The sequence below is a fragment of the Sarcophilus harrisii genome, chromosome 3 (genome assembly GCF_902635505.1).
Source record: "Sarcophilus harrisii chromosome 3, mSarHar1.11, whole genome shotgun sequence".
NCBI lineage: Eukaryota > Metazoa > Chordata > Mammalia > Dasyuromorphia > Dasyuridae > Sarcophilus > Sarcophilus harrisii.
In genome coordinates, this window is record NC_045428.1 from 584,334,872 (window position 1) to 584,350,467 (window position 15,596).

At 56.8% G+C, this 15,596-nt stretch overlaps 2 protein-coding genes across 8 annotated transcripts in view; one reads left to right on the top strand and one right to left on the bottom strand.

Annotated features, from left to right (window-relative positions):
• PANK4 (pantothenate kinase 4 (inactive)) overlaps positions 1–1,602 on the top strand; it is a 37,306-nt gene extending 35,704 nt beyond the window's left edge. Inside the window, exon 19 of the mRNA XM_031962990.1 lies at positions 980–1,602. Coding sequence (XP_031818850.1) covers positions 980–1,193 — 214 coding nt within the window. The 3' untranslated portion in view covers positions 1,194–1,602. The remainder of the gene's footprint in view (positions 1–979) is intronic.
• A 6,055-nt stretch (positions 1,603–7,657) lies between these two features.
• The window catches only part of PLCH2 (phospholipase C eta 2), a 334,059-nt gene continuing 326,120 nt past the window's right edge, over positions 7,658–15,596 (bottom strand). For 4 of the 7 annotated variants that reach the window (XM_031962993.1, XM_031962991.1, XM_031962992.1 and 1 more), the window contains 2 exons: positions 14,185–14,497; positions 7,658–10,248 (listed from right to left, as the gene is read on the bottom strand). In XM_031962993.1, coding sequence (XP_031818853.1) covers positions 8,675–10,248; positions 14,185–14,497 — 1,887 coding nt within the window. In that variant the 3' untranslated portion in view covers positions 7,658–8,674. Of the gene's footprint in view, positions 10,249–10,770; positions 10,802–13,470; positions 14,498–15,596 lie in introns of all 7 variants that reach the window. The other 3 variants (XM_031962997.1, XM_031962996.1, XM_031962998.1) reach the window with 2 other exon arrangements.

The window sequence follows — 15,596 nt, forward strand, 5'->3', positions numbered from 1 at the left end:
GCTTTCACTAGAACAGCCATGTTCTTGCTGGCGGCGTGAACGAGGCCTACCTCAGCATCTGCTGGAGTGGCCAGACTCATCCCGGGCAGCTTCACCCGCCAGACAAGCCCAGGTGGAGTTTCCAGCTTCCAGATTGTGCATCGGTTTATTTTAAGATGCCGGTCCTAGGTAGCCGGGCTGCCCAGCAGAATGCCTGGGCCGAAGTCCTGCTTCTGCCATCCTGGAGACAGTGGGCAGGGCTCGGCGGGCTCCCTCTTCTCCCCCAGTGGCCTTCACGGCTCTGCTCTTGTGCCGGCCCATCCACGAGGCATTCTCCCCCTCCCCCCATTACCTCCAGTTCTTAGAACCCACCCATGAAATGACTTCATTTTACTTTGCTTTGTCTTCTCCCTCCTCCCGGTGTGAGCTGGCTGTGTCCCAGCACTCAGCGTATTTCCTAGGACTTATATTTTTGTGGGGGTTCAGTCACAACTGACTCTGTGTGATCCCTTTTGGGATTTTCTTGGCCAGGATGCTGGAAGGGCTTGCCATTTCCTTCTCCACTCACTTTACAGATAGGGAAACTGAGGCAAGCAGGGTCAAGTGACTTGTCCGGGGTGACACAGCCAGTGAGGATCTGGGGCCTGATTTGAACTTGGAAAGATGAGTCTTCCCCTGTTCCACTCAGAGTAGTAGGGTCTTGAAAACTGCTTAATGAATTAAAGTGACTTCACCTACTCTGTTTGGAGAGGGATTGCTGACCTTTATCAGTGCAAGGAGGCCCTCTATTAGGAGTTCCCTAAGATGACAGTCACCGGGGAGGAGCTCCCTCCCGAGGATACACGGTCTATACAAAAGGCAGCGTGGGATGTGCCCGTGTAGTAGGAGGGGGACAGTTACCTCCCCTTTCTCACTGTTGCTTTAACGTCAGTTCTGTGGGTGCTGGCAAGTGACGCTTGCCCAGGAATGCCCGGCTCACCGAACGCCTCTTTCCTTGCAGCCGTCTGGACAAAGGGCTGGCCGTGCTGGTCCGGGAGCGCGGCACGGACCTGGTGGTCATTGAGGGCATGGGCCGCGCCATCCACACCAACTACTACGCGGCCCTGTGCTGCGAGAGCCTCAAGCTCGCCGTCATCAAGAACTCGTGGCTGGCCGACCGACTGGGGGGCCGGCTCTTCAGCGTCATTTTCAAGTACGAAGTCCCAGCCAAGTGAGGAGCCCCTAGGGGGCCAAGGGGGCTGCCCGCCCGACACTTGCACTAGCTTTATTGTCAGTGGTAAAGAATGTATTTTTATTACAACAGGGGAAATGGAATTCCAATCAGATTCTGTATTTATATTGTGCTTTTGTGACTCAAAGCGACAATATGACTAACTCGATAGACTATACCCACAAACGTATATATATGTATATCACTCATATTGTTTATTTTGGTAAGTGTTTATTCTAATGCTGCAGTATTTGTGACGGAAAGACTTGACTTTTTTTGTTCTGTGAGACATTCATATTGAAATATATTTAAATGTTAAAGAGACTTTCTAAAATATATATATATATATATCTTTGACTAAAATACGCCAGCAGTCAAATGGCCCGTACCAAATAGAATTTTTAAAGAGCTTAGAGTTGCTTTTGCGTGTCCGCTCCTTTAGGCGAAGCTGGCCTTACAGGCCTTTCTTGGCCCGCGGCTCCTAGTTTTCAGGCTCCGTTTTTTCTCGCGTTATCCTGGGCATTGGGGAGCCCCCAAGATGGTGCTGGCAGAGGGAGCCACGGAGGCCCTTGGTTTCCAGGCCCCGCATTGTTGTTCATGCTGTGCCCATGGTGGGAGCTCAGACTAGGAGCAACCATGTTCCTTTTACTGCGCCTGGCCAGTAGCAGGGGCCATTCACAACCTGTGCCTTCTGGGGCATCTTGGTGGGGTCCCCTGGCTAACCTCCAGCTGAAGGAAGGAGGAACAGGGCAGTGTGAGCCCCTCCTAGGCATCCTGCTATGGAGAAATCTCCCGCCTGACGCACGTGACTGAGACAGAGCGTGCCCTGCTCAGCAGGGACTAGTTTGCACACACATCTCCGGGGCCCTCGATGCATGTTTGCTAACTGCTTACTAGCCCTTCAGAGGCAGAAGTGGTGTCCAAGTGCAGAACCAGGAGGCAGCCATTTCCACTCAGCCCTGGAGCAAACCCGCCTTTCTTTGACTGTCACTCTCCTTTTGTTTCTCCCTCTCTTGTGTGTGTCTGTTTCTCTCACACAAAAAATAACAGTAATAATAATAATAATAAATAAATGAAAGACTCCCTGTCTTAAGGGAGCCCACATTCTGCTGGGGGGAAGCAGGACAAACACAGAGGTAATAATGACCTTGTTCAGAAGGTGGCACTTGGGCTGTTGTGTGGAAGAAGCTGAGGCTGGGAGGGAACAGCCCACTCAAGGGCATGGAGATGAGAGCTAACATGTCATACAGAAACAGCCACTGGTTCACCCTGGGTGGAGCATAGAGTATGTGAGAGCCGTCATGAGGGATCAGCCCAGGAACAGAAGTTGGAGCCAGTTGGGGGAAGACTTTAAATGACCAACGGAGGGGCTGCAGGCAGTGGGGAGCCCCTGAAACTTACTGAGCAGGGTAGTGGCTTGTGTGGGGAAATCTAGCTGGCCTCTGGGAGGCAACTGAGGCAGTTGTGAGAGGTAAGTACAAAGGACCATCGTGTGGGAGGTTATTAGAACTGTTAGGACCAAGCCGCCCTTGCACTGTGACCCTGCACGCGAGAGCAAATTCAGGGTACCCCAAAGAGATGATTTGGACCTGTTGTCTTGAGTTTCCCCTCAGGCGACATCCAGCCAGAACTGCAGGGATCCCCCCCTGCAGGGGATCAGACCCCTGTCCCTGGGATCTTCTGGCTCTAAATTGTTTGCTCTTGAATTGTCACAAACACAGCTTGGCCATTATGGCCCAGAATCCAGTGTATTGTGTCTGCTTGTGGTGAATGCAGCCTTGGGAATCCTGGTCCTGCTGCCTGGTCCTGCCTCTTCCCCTATAAAATGAGGGGATTAGTCCCAAGGGGCTCTGAAGTCTGTGGCTCTGAGACCCAGAGTCATCTCAAGCAAAACGTCTCCCCTGCTCCTCACTTTGTAAAGCAAAGCAGTGGCCTCTGGAGGCCCTGGCCTCCTGCAAATCTGTGGTCCCACAAAATTCTGGCCCATCCAGTAAATGACACAGGGTTTTTTCTTTGTTGGAGCCTCCTATTTGTGGGGAGGTGGTCTCTAAGGACTTAGCCAGAGCCAGAAAGCAGGATTTCTGAAAAGCCTAGATATTTTCGGTTTTTATAAGTTTTGTATGACCTGCCTCAGTTTGCCTGTGGAGCAGTGCATTGCCCCCAGAAAGCAGTATGGAACGGAAGTTGTAATGGGGGGGGGGGAGGGGGGAAGGGTTCAGATGTAATTTAGCGTCAGGAATGCCTGGAGTAGCTCCTTTACCGATGCTCCTTGGGGCTTGCCAGTCTTAGAGGGCATTGGGCCTTGGGAAACATTGTTAGCAGTAGGGCTAGTGGAGGGGATTGTTCCCCACTGAGCTAATTAAAACCCCAGAGGATGCTGCTGTGAAAGAGCTGCTCTCAGTACACAGCAAGTCTGGAAAACGCAGCAGTGGCCACTGGGTGGCGAAAGGCCAGAGGCGAGGAAGGCCTCCCATGATCCTCAGCAGCTGCATCATTTCACCCCCCAGCAGAGCTAATGACTAAAGCGCCGTGTGAACCAAGGACCAGAAGAGCCGGCTGGGCTCCGAGAGGCCGAGGAACCGGAGGCCACATGGCCAAACATTGGCCACATAATGGTAAAAGTGAGGGAGTTCCAGGAAAAGCATTGGTGTCGCCACAAAATCTGGCAAGTCCTCCGAGGAATGGGAGTACCAGGTCATCTGCCTGGTCCTCTGGGTCTCAGAGCTATGGGACACAGGTTCCTCAGAGTCAGCTCAAGCAAATTGTCTCCCCTGCTCCCCACTTTGTAAAGCGAGGCAGCGGTACAAAATTCTGGCCCAACCAGTAAGTGACATGGGGTCAAAGAGCGACAGAATCAGGGAACGGCTGATGGGTAAGAGATGAAAAAGGGAGCAGGACAGGGCTGCCATCACTAACTTTCCTGGCCGGGAAAAAAGATGTATCAAAGGCCAGAACCAAAGGCCATCAGCAACCTCGGAGATGAACCCTAATGACAGAGCATAGAAGAGTCACAAATGCTCTTGATGAGGGTGAAAGGGGGGGGGCGGAAATGCTACCTTGAAGCTGGATGGGAAACAAAAGTAAGATCTTAGCAGCCAGTCCCATCATTTCTTGGCAAATAGGAGAAGTGGATGGCGAGTCGGATTTTATGTTCTTGGGCTCAAAGATCACTGCGTCCACGAAATTAAAAGACATTTGTTTGCTCCTCGGAAGGAGCGCCTCGGCAGATCTGGGCAGCCTCCTAGAAAGCAAAGGTCTGGACGGTGGCAACGCTGGTTTTTCCGGGAGCACTGCAGTCTGGACTCCAAGGAGAGCCGAGCACCCCTGGGACTGACGCTTTTGGATTCTGGAGAAGACATTTGAGAGCCCCTTGGACAGGGAAGAAGTCACTGCTTAAAGAACATTCAGGCTGTTCGCTGGACACTGCAGCTGGAACTTAGATGCTTTGGCCACACCATGAGAAGGTGGGACTCATTGGGAAAGATGGAGGGAAAAAGGAGAAGGGGACGGCAGAGGATGAGATGGAGAGAAGGTGTCACAGGGAGCCGTGGATGGAGCTTGGATGGGCTTTGAGAGGAGGATAGAGGGCCTGGGGGTCACCAAGGGATTGAGACCCCCAGCGAGCAGCCGGGGCTCCCCCAGAGAGTTCAGGGGCTCCCTCAGCAGCCGGGGCTCCCCGAGGGAGTGGCGGGGCTCCCAGAAGCTGACTTGTCCGGGATCTGACAGCCTGGATGCGGTCCCGGTGGGGCTGACTAGGCCAGAGCCGCCTTTCCTGGTCCAGAACCCCCAAGGAGGGGCCGCTGCCTCCGCATCCTCCGGGCCCCTGCACCTTGCGGCCTGGGGGCGGGGCCTCCTTGGGGGGTCTTGGCCGCCGGGGCCGGTCTGCTCGCTCTTCCGTGCCAACAGGTGGGCACCGATTTAAGAGACAGGAAGTCCGGGAGGGCCCAGCAGCGCCGGAGCCTCCCCCCCTCCGTTCTGCAGGCAGGGAGCGGTTTGGGGCCAGGCGGACCCGGAGGCGGGCGGCCGGTCCTGGGGACGGGGCGGGCAGAGCACCCCTGGGCAGGGAGCCGGGACCGGGGTAGGACGGGGACTGGAGATGCCTCCGAGGCGGGCGGGCCCGGGCTCCCAGAGCACCTGCCTCGGGCCGAGTTCGGCCGCGGGCTGCATCTGCTTCGGAATCTGAGCCCGGGGGCCCAGGCCCGGCCGCTGAGGAGCTCGGGGCCCCGGGGGCCTGTCTGCCCGCCGGGCCCCTCGGGGGCCTGGGCCATGGGGCCTCCCGGGCACGAGGGCTCCGGGCCGGGCAGCCTCAATGACTTCCCACGCCCACCAGGTGGCCCGGGAGAGCGGAGGCCGGGGCGGAGCGCGATGGGGGAGCGTCTCACCGACCCCAAATGAGGGGCGCATCGGGACTTTCAGGGTGCGCGGCGGCCACCGGGGCCTCCCACGCAGGCTCTCTTGTGCCTCAGTGACCCTTCGCCGGGCAGGAGAGCTGGGGGGGAGGGGGCGCGCGCCGGCCGGGGCTCCCGGGTCCTGGGTACGGAAGGCCGCGCCCCCGGGGGTTCCTCCGCCCGGGCCCCGAGACCCCCTTCGGCCCCTGGGGAGTCGCGGCTTTGAAACCCGGCCCTGAAGGAGAGGCTCCTTGGCCAGCCTGGAGGCGGCTCTGGCTCAGGGGCGGGGCGCCCTAATCGGGCGAAGGCGCGGCCCGCCGGGCCCGGAATGACCCTGATTCCGGCTGGCGCAGGGGATGAAAGGGCGGGGCTTCCAAGGCTCCCAAGCCCCCTCCCGCCAACATCACCTGCAGAGCTGCGGAGGCCGCCCCGGCCAGGGCCCTCCCGGAGTGTCCCCCGACAGAGGCAATTCAAGCTCGACGCGAAGCGTCTTTATCCAGCACGGCCTCCCTCAGCCAGACGGGCCCCTGCTAAACTGGCGAGTTTAAGCCTCAAACATATGGGAACGCCCTAGTCGCTCTTTTTTCATAATAGCTTTTTATTTCTCAAAGTCCACACAGAGACAGTTTTCTACATCCACCCTTGCACGACATCGAGTTGCGAATTTTTCTCCTCCCTCCCCTAGACGGCAAGTAACCCACAACAGGTTAAACATGTGCAATTCTTCTGAACATGTTCCCACAATCATCATGCTGAACAAGAAAGATCAGCTCGAAAAGGGGCGAAAAGGAGAAAGAGCCGAGCAAACAACAAAAAGTGAAAACGCTGTGTTGCCATCCACATTCAGGTCCCGCAGTCCTCTCTGGCTGCAGATGGAACCCCCTATCCTCAAAGAACTGAAACAACATTTAGGTAGACAAACCCTGAATATAACACAGGATAGCTCACTGCTTGAAGAGCTGTGATGTGGAAGAGGGGTTTCACCTATCCTGTTCTGCTTGACCACCTGCCTTCCCTTCCAGAGGACAGAGTTAAGTGCAGTGAGTACAAGGTGTAAAGCAGCAAATCGAGGCAAATGTTAAGAAAAACTTCTATAAATGAGTGGAGTGGGCTGCTCCTTGACAGTGGTTGGGCTTCTCCCCAGCCGCCACCTCCCCTTGGAGGCCCTCCAAGGTCGGATGGATAACAATTTCTTCATAATTTGTAATGTAAAATGCAGACTCCTTCTGACAGGGACTATTGTTTTTGTCTTTTTAGACAAAATTCCTTGCCTTGTACATATTGTTCTCCCCACCTAATCAATAATCCAACTTGCCTCTCAGCTGAACCCAGCTCAGCCCAGCCCATTGAACCCAGACTCCAACATGGGCCAGCCTGGTCTTGAGCCCGAAGTCCAGACAATTGGACTCTTGGGGCTATGGCTGCCAAGTGTATCCAGGGCAGGAGGTATGAAATGAGGTCCAATTCAATCTTTTAAGATAAACCCAATTTCCAGGGAAAAGGCCCTGAAATACGAGGAAGCCACAGCTAAGAGGAAGGTGCAGGATATGGTCCTGAGGGGGACCATCTTGGGGCTGTACCTCCACTAAGAGAGAATACCTGCAAGTTTCCTGTTTTAAATAATTCTTCCTGTCAGTGCTATGGTTTCTAGGCTGCCAAATGACTTCAAATTCTGTCAACGGCTACAGCTGTGACGACCACAATTAGGGAGCTCTATCCAGCACCGAACCCCAAACCACTGAGTTCAGACACTCTTGGCCCAGAGTCCGGCATTTCTGGGCAAAACCCAATAATGCTCAGTTTCAAATTTGAGCCATTGCCAGCCGCAAGAACTTCAAACTCGGTCCAGAAAACTTCCCCCCCCCCCCAACACTCCCCCCTATCTAATCAGGAGCAAATTCAGTTCAGCTCAGAGAGGAATCCCACCCAAAGCCACTCCAGAGCGGAGTCCCCAGCGCAGCCAGTCTAGTGCGGGGTCCAAAACTTAGCTCAGCTCGGCAGCCCAGCCCAGCCCAGCTCCGGAAGAGAAGGGGTCACCAGAGCCCAGAGCCCAGCTACAGTTGAAAGAAGTCAGAAACAGAAAGGTTGAATGCATTTTATTGGAGTCATTCAAGAGCTTACAAATAAGTTTTTTAAAATGGTTCCATGTACAGAGAAAATTCTGATACAAATAAAACAAGATGGGTAAAAAGGGGAGAGGGGTGGCCCAGGGAAAGTGATTGCCTTCTCCTGGGACTAGGGTGGGCTTGGAAGCCCCTTCGGTCAACATTTTTCCCACCCAGAAGGGCTGGTAGCTTCATAGCCTCTCTCTCACTGTCCTGAACACACACACACAGACATACACACACCATACACACACCGTACACCTACACATGCATGTGTAAGTACATACACATGAAGCTAAAAACAAAGGTAAAAACGGAGAAGGATCATTTTGGATAGCTTTTCTCGTATTCTATATGTGGGTCTAAAAATTTAAATATATATATGTATATAATTTCATTTTAAAACACATGAAAACCCTGGCGTGGCAGTGCAAGCACGGAGGGCTTCCCCTCCATGCACTATGTACAGCAGCGTTGTGGGGGGCATCCCCCCAGCCCAAACCCTCCCCGTATTTGAGCTGGAGGGCGGCTGCCCCCCCGGGGGGGGGGGCAGTGGGAGAGGTCTAGAGCCCCACGTCCTCCCTCCTGCTTTGACTGCAGCATGAGCACCTCCGAGGCCTGGGGAGCTGGCAGATTCAGGGGGTGGGCGAGGGGGGCCGGGCCCCAGGCCAGCCCGGGTTTGGGGAGGGGGAGTGCTAGCATGCGGGATTGCAGCCAGGGGCCGGGGCACCGGGGCTGGGCAGGTTGGACGGAGAAACCGGGCCGGGGTTGTAGGGGAGGGGGAGGGGGGGGCGCTGGGCACAGAGAAGGCCGAGCCTCGGCTAGGCCGGAGGGACGGGTTCCGGACCCGCCCCACCACTCAGCCCCAGCCGGAGCCCAGAGAAGGGCCGAGTGACGGGCGGGCGGGACCGCGCAAGGAAGAACCCTTCTCGGTCTTTGCAGCTCAAAGCCAAGTGCTTTCTCTCCTTCCCGCCTCCCAAGTTCTGCTGGGCTTAAAGTTTCAAGAGAGCGGGGCCTGAGTGCGAATCCTCCAGGAGGCCCGAGGCGAGCTTGGATGGGGGTATGAGCCGGGCCAGGGAGTCCACACAGGCCTCCCTGCTCACGGAGCAGGCCCCCTCGGGGTTGCCCCGCTCCTCCAGGGGGCCCCGGACCCCCAGCCCCTGCAGCCGCTGCCTCTCCTGGGCCTGCCGGGCCCTCGTGGCGATGTAGCGCACCCTGCTCTGGCTCCGGGAGGAAGACCGGCGCAGGAAGCCGGGGCCCGGGCCGGCTGGGGCCGCCGCGCCCTCGTCCACGTCCTCGTCCTCCGCGGGCCCCAGGCTGGTGGGGGACGTGATGTCCCCGGCCTGCTGGAAGCCCGTCAGCCTCCTCAGCTGCTCCGTCAGCTCGTCCCGGGGCCCGGCCCGAAGCCCGGCCCCCGGGGGCCGCCCCGGCCCGGCGGCGGGAGCCGCGCGGGGGCCGAAGCTGCGGCTGATGCTCCGGTAGGTGCTCTCGAAGCCCGGGGCGAAGTCGTCGGACGTGAGGTCGCCCAAGCTCTTGGACTTGGCCGCGGCCCCCGCGTCCTGAGCTCGGGGCCGCAGGCAGGCCCCCTCTGCCCGGAGGCCCTCCATGTACAGGCGGCTCCACGTGGGCCTCCGGCGGAGGGCGGCCAGGGCGTCCTCGGGCCTCCGGGCCAGCGGCCGGGGCCGCAGCTCGTCGGGGGCCGGCGGGGGGGCCGTGCCCGCCCTCAGGTTGGGGTTGGACTTGCTCTTGGTCACGAGGGGCAGGTCGGCGCCGGCCGCGGCGGCCGAGCGGGGCCAGGGGCTCTGGTGTGCCGCCAGCCCGCCCAGCTTCTCCCGGCTGCCCGCCAGGCTGCCCAGGTTGGGCAGGCTCTTCCTCACCAGGCTGGGCATCGAGAGGTCAATGACGGTGTCGTTGGAGGACATGCTGGAGGAGGAGGACATGCTGTCCCGGTGGCTGCCCGGCTCCAACTTGCTCCAAAGCTGGTCGCTGCCCGTGGCGTCCGAGTAGACGGCGGCCGCGGGGGACTGGCCAGGCGGGGCGCGCCGCACCACCAGCTGGTCGACGGTCACCTGCCCTTCGCTCTTGGCCCTCCTCACCGCGGCTGGCCGGGCGGCCAGGACCCAAGCTGGGGCCGGGGGGACGCGCAGGGGGACGGAACCCACAGGCCGGCGGGGAGCCGGGGGGTCCCCTGGGCGCCCTGCCCGCTGAGCCGCCCCATCCGGCTCCTCCGCGCAGGGGGCGGGGGGCGGAAGGAAGGCCTGCCCTGCCCCCCGGGCCTCCCCTTCTCCACCCTCCGGCCTTCCTTCAGTGGGGTGGGGCCCCGGAGCTGATAATCCCTCCGGGCCGTTGGTCCTTGGCCCACCCGGGGAGGGGGAGCTCAGAGGGGTGTCGGAGCCCGAGCCTGCTGAGCCCTGGGACCCTCCCTCGGAGTCGCTGGTGGGGGCGGGGGGCAGAGGGGGGCAGGGAGCTGGGGATGGTGTTTCCTTGGCAACGAGCGGCTCCTCCGCGATGGTTTCGAGGCTGTACAAAGACGAGACAGATCTCTGGATGGAGAACGGGCGGCCATCTGGGGAGAGAAGGACAGCGTCAGGCCAGTGCGGGAGTGAGAGACGGGAGCGCCCGGGGCCCAGCCCTCCGAGAGGCCCATCCCAGGGGGTGAGGGTGGCAACCCAGGCAGAACTCTGGGGAACGCGGGATTCGGGTGGGGGAGGGTTTGAGGGACCGCGGCCAACACCCGGAGGTTCCACCCTCCCAGCCCCGCATTGTCCCTCAGGTCCTCCCTCGCCCCTTGCAGCCAAGGCTGCAGCCAAGGTGTTCCCCCCTCCCCCCACCCCAAACACACACAATTCGAGCGAGCTCAAAGAGAACCCCATGCGGAACACAGACCCCTCCAGGCTGGAGGAAACCACTCAGTCACATCCCCAAGCCCATCCGCCCAGCATGCTCAGGGCCTATTGAGGCCCTGTGGTCAGACATGATATTGGGGGGCCAGAACTTTCAAGAGCCTCGAGCCAAACAAGGGATGCTCGGGTGGGTGGGTGGGGAAACATCCGGGACAGGGGAGTGGGGAAGAGTCTTGGAGAATTACCTTAAAATCTCTCTGTCCTTTCAATTCTTAACTACAGAGGTAGAGTATGCATGTGGGCAGGAAAACCATAATTAGTCGGGAGGGGGAGACAGGAGGGGGAGACTGAGGCAGGACGGGGATGAAGGGAAGTAGGAATCGCAGGGAGGGATTTTATCAAAGCCCTCCCTGTAGTTGGGAAGGTTTGCCCAACCAGAGCACTGATGAGTAGTTTTTTGTTTAAGTTTAATAAATATTCCCTATAGTGAAACTGCCAAAGGACCAATTAAATGTGATTGCACGGGCCTTCCCCCCAGTTTCTGGGACGTCCACCTTCAGCAAATTTGGGGTATAAATGATCAGGAGTCCTGGCTTCCATCAGCTCATCACTTCCCAAACTTTGAACATAGAAAGGTATGTTTGATTTGATTCAACAGGGTGCCCTGAGCAGCAAAGAAAATGCTGTTAGGTCTGATTTCCCACTCCTTGCTCCCAGTCAGGGAAGGATGGTGAGGGGGTGGGGATGGGGAAAGGGGGGGCAGCTCCCAGTCCAGCCGGATTAAAGGATTAAAGGAAGCGTTACTGAGTGTGTTGTGAATGATGCTGATTCTTCAGGTGTGAGTGAACTCAGTGCCTTTTCCCCTCCTCAATGGGATCAAGAGTCTTTGCCTCCAGGTAATCAAGGGAAGTTTTATCATCTGAAATGCTCCTCCTATACATCATTGCTTCCATGTGCTGATGGCTTTTAGTCTCCTCTCTGCAGCCAGAGGGAGCAGCTCTCAGGGGAAAGAGAAGGTCAGGAACCAGGAAAATGAAAAAGCACAAGGAGAAAGTGGAGTGTGACGAACACTAACTAAAATACTGGGTTCTAAGAGTAAGAGTTGATGGAACCAGAGAAGCAGGGAGAGGGAATCTGGGACTGTTCCCAGGGAATTTGAGGAAGGGGAGGAGAACCCCAACTTTCCACCTCTTGATCCAGCTCCTCCTCAGTTATTCTACCCCACATTTGTGAACAATCCTAGAGGCCCTCACCTCCTCGGACATCCATGGCTGGTGGAACTTTGGGAATGTGTCCCCACCTCTACCAGTGCAAGATCATAATCGGCAATGGGGGGAGGGAGGGTGAGAACACAGCAGCTGTCTTTAGATAGTCTAAGGAGCATCATACCCAAGAGGAATTATATTCGGTCTGCTTGGCCCAGAGGGGAAAATTAAAATTTATGGGGAAAGGGTATAGGGAGACATATTTCTATTCATATTGGAAAGATATTTCCACCAATCATAGTTCTCTGAACTTAATATAGCCAGCCTCAAGGTGGGGGGGGGGGGAGTGAGTTGGAACACCTTGGAAAGGGAGACTGATGGGATCATCAAATCAATCACTTTTCTACAGCAAAACAAGATTTACCAATTGTCAGTATTGTCACTTCTCCTTTTACAGAAGGGGAACTGAGGATCCCTGAGACATGTTTCACTCAAGCTCCCACAAGTATCCTACAGCAAGGCCATGGTAGAGGAGATTCCCCTGGGTGGGAGGTTGAACTAGACCCCCATTTTCTAGTGATGAACAGTTTTTCCTCCCTAGTAAATTTAAACAAAGACAGTTCAGATGCTCTCATCGCATGTCTTGTTTAACCTATATTGGATTACTTGCTGTCTAGGGAAGGGGGTGAGGTAAAGGGAGGGGGTGAGGAGAAGGGAGGGGGAAAAATTTGGAACACCAGGTTTTGCAAGGGTGAACGTTGAAAATTATCTTTGTGTGGATTTTGATGCAAAATAAAAAGCTACGATTAAAAAACTCTGCAAATCTGCAGAGGAAAATACACTCTTATGTTTTGAGATTTTTCTTTCCCATTTCAATGTAAAACTTTTTTTTTAATTCTAAGAACTCTGTGGGTGGCAAGACAGATCCAGTCACAAAGTCCTGGATCCTGAGAGGAAGAGAAAGTAAAGTTCATTCAAGTTGTTGCCTCGAATGCCATGAATTCTGAACAATCTAAGCCCAAAGAGCCAAGATGCCTTATTTTATTAAACCTCTTCAATTTGACAACTTTCATTAATAGAGAGACTTTTCTCCCAGAACCCTCTGCCTAGAAATGTGGTCAGTGACCCAGAGGAGAGCCTCATTGACAACTCTCAATTATTCCAGATTTCCCTTGAGGCCTGACTTTTCAAGAAAACAGAAAGGAAGTCTTTGAGGATGGAGACCTAAAATGGGGAAGGTCCAAAGGAGACAGTCTTGAAGAGAGGGTCCCAAGGAGGGAGCTTGGAAGGGAGAGAAGTGGAGCTTTGAAGGGGAGATCTGGGAATGGAGACTTGAAGGAAAGACTCCAAGGATAGAACTATCAAGCACCCGAGAATGGAGCCCTGTGACCATCCCGCCCCAATCTCAGGGCTCTGGTTGGTCAATCCTACATTAAAGCGATTCCACGTGGGTTTTCGTAGGAGGATGACAATGATCTCAGAGAACAGGATGGCTTATGGGAAGGACTAAAGACCAGGGGCAGAGGTAGGGAGCCTAATTTAAGCAAAAGCAAAACCAACTTGGTACAGAAACACACTGAAAAAGAAAAGGGACCCCCCAATCCCAAAGAAGCCACACGAAAACGTCTTCACTACCCCCCAGGCCATGCTGAGGGGGGATTGGGGAGTGATGGAGACGGACACAGTGGGGAGGGGAGCGCTTCGTACAGACCGGTAAGGGGGAAGAAAATCTAGTCTTACCAGTAAAGAATAGAGAGGATTTACTCCGAATCTCCTCCAATTTTTGAACAAACAAAGCATTCATTTCCCTCTGCAAGGTGCCCACGGATCTGCGGGCATTGTCAGGACCCCTGAGGCTCTCCAGGCTGCTGGAGTCACAGGGTGCGGAGCCACTGGCGGCAGTAACCAGGTTCACAGCGCTCCCGTATTTCCCTCCCGGCCACCGCGCCCCGAGGCATTTAGACAAAGGTCTGCTCTTCCTTCCCGCGCCCAGGGGCTGGGCATCGTCCTGGGGGCCCGGGGCAGCTCCGTGGCCGCCGTTGCTGTTGCTGCTGTTGTTGTTGCTGCTGCCTCCGGGGCCGGGAGGGAGATAGTCCTGCCGGGCTCGGGGCTGCTCGCTGATGCCCCAGGGTCCGAGTCCCAGCCTCCCGGCTCCTTCGAGTGCCCCGCTACACTGCTCGGGCCGGGGGGCCTCCCTGCCGCCGGGCCCCGGGCAGGGCTGGCAGCCGCTCCACTGGCCCTCGACCTCGGGCCCCTCGCAGGTGCCAATCATGCATTTCATGCAGCTGGCCGCCATGCCGGCAGGCCCGGCCCCGTCGGGGGTCCCCGGCCTCTCACCTGGGGAGCCAAGGCCCAGGTTTTGGAACCTCTCCGCCCTTCGGGTGGGCTCACTCAGGGTCAGGCCCTCGGCGGGGCGGCTCTGGCTCGTCCCTGTCCCAGGACCCTGGGCCTTACCTTTGGGCCCTCGGCCTGGCCCCTCACCGAGGGCTCCGGGGACCAGGGCCGCGCTCTCCGGCTCCGAGTCAAAGCGAGGCTGGGAGGTGTCCTCGCCGGCCGCCTCCGAGCCGGGCTCTTTGGTGTCCATGGTGAGTTCGGGAAAGCCCTTTTTGTTCTTCTTCTGGCTCTTGGTGGGCGCGCTAGCCGTGCGCCTCAGGAGCTGCCCGCTAATGGAGGGTCTGTTGTGGAACTGCCCAGCAGCATGACTGTCCAGGGACGCCTGCTTTGGATTTCTGAGAAACAGGCCTTTTAAGCCCAAAGCCTGTTTGACCTGCAAGAGAGAGCGCCCCACATAATACGCAGCTGCCACCGGGCCCTTCCCCATCCTCCTACCTCCATCCCACTTCTGGGGGGGTGGTGAGGAAGGAAGAAGGAGAAAGGAGATTCCCCAACCCTCACTGGAACCCCAGAAACCAGCAGCTCAGCCGGATCTACTTTGGCCGGGTTGGGGGAGGAGATAGAAGGATCGGTTGGTAGCCCTCCCGCTTGGGAAACTGGGGGGCCGGGAGGGATGTCTCCTGGTGTTTGCCCTTCTGAAACTCAGGGGGGAATGTGGAAGGGTCTATCTCCCCGGCTCCCACAAAGTCTGGAGCTAGGGAGAGAGCACAATCAAGCAGAAAAGCCTTTAAGACCCCCCCATCCCCACCCCCTACTCCATTGTCTAGGAATGGAAGGATGACCCTCCCCATCCCCACTCAGAGTTCCCATACTAGGAACAGGTAAACATCTCTCAGGGACAGCCTCTCTACGAATATGGGGAAATAGCAAAAGCAAGGGCATTGGGTTCTACAGGATGGCCCCTCTAAAAATCATGGGGGGTGGACACGGGACTCCTCCCTGTGAGGAGGCCACGGACAATTAGGGGCTCATGTGGCCAGCAAAAAGCCCCGCGCTGGGCTCAGACTATTGTGCCCTCCTCACCCTGCTTCCCATTCTTGACGAATGCCCGCAGATTTTGCCCCCCACCTTTCATTCCAGGTTCACCCCAGGCCACATGTCCTCTGGAGGGAATCCTAGGGGAACTACCGTGGCTATGAGGTCATAGCAAAAGGTGAGCATGGACTGAATTTACCCAGTGTCACCAAAAGTCATCAGGAATACCGGTTCAGAAAGATGGGCAAGGGGGAGAAGGTCAGGGGCCACAGAGGTCAACGGCATGGCCTTGCAGCTTGCCTGTCCCCCTCAGCCACTCCCCATTGCTGACCCATTGAGGAAAACAAGCAAGTTCCTCTGGTCAGACCCAGACCATGTGCTAGGGGGCTTCGTCAAAATGGGGCCGAGCTCGTGGTTTGGAGAGAGAAAAAATTATCAGTCATGTTCAAGGCCGTGGACAACCCGCTGAATAGATCTATGCAGAACTACAGCATTCC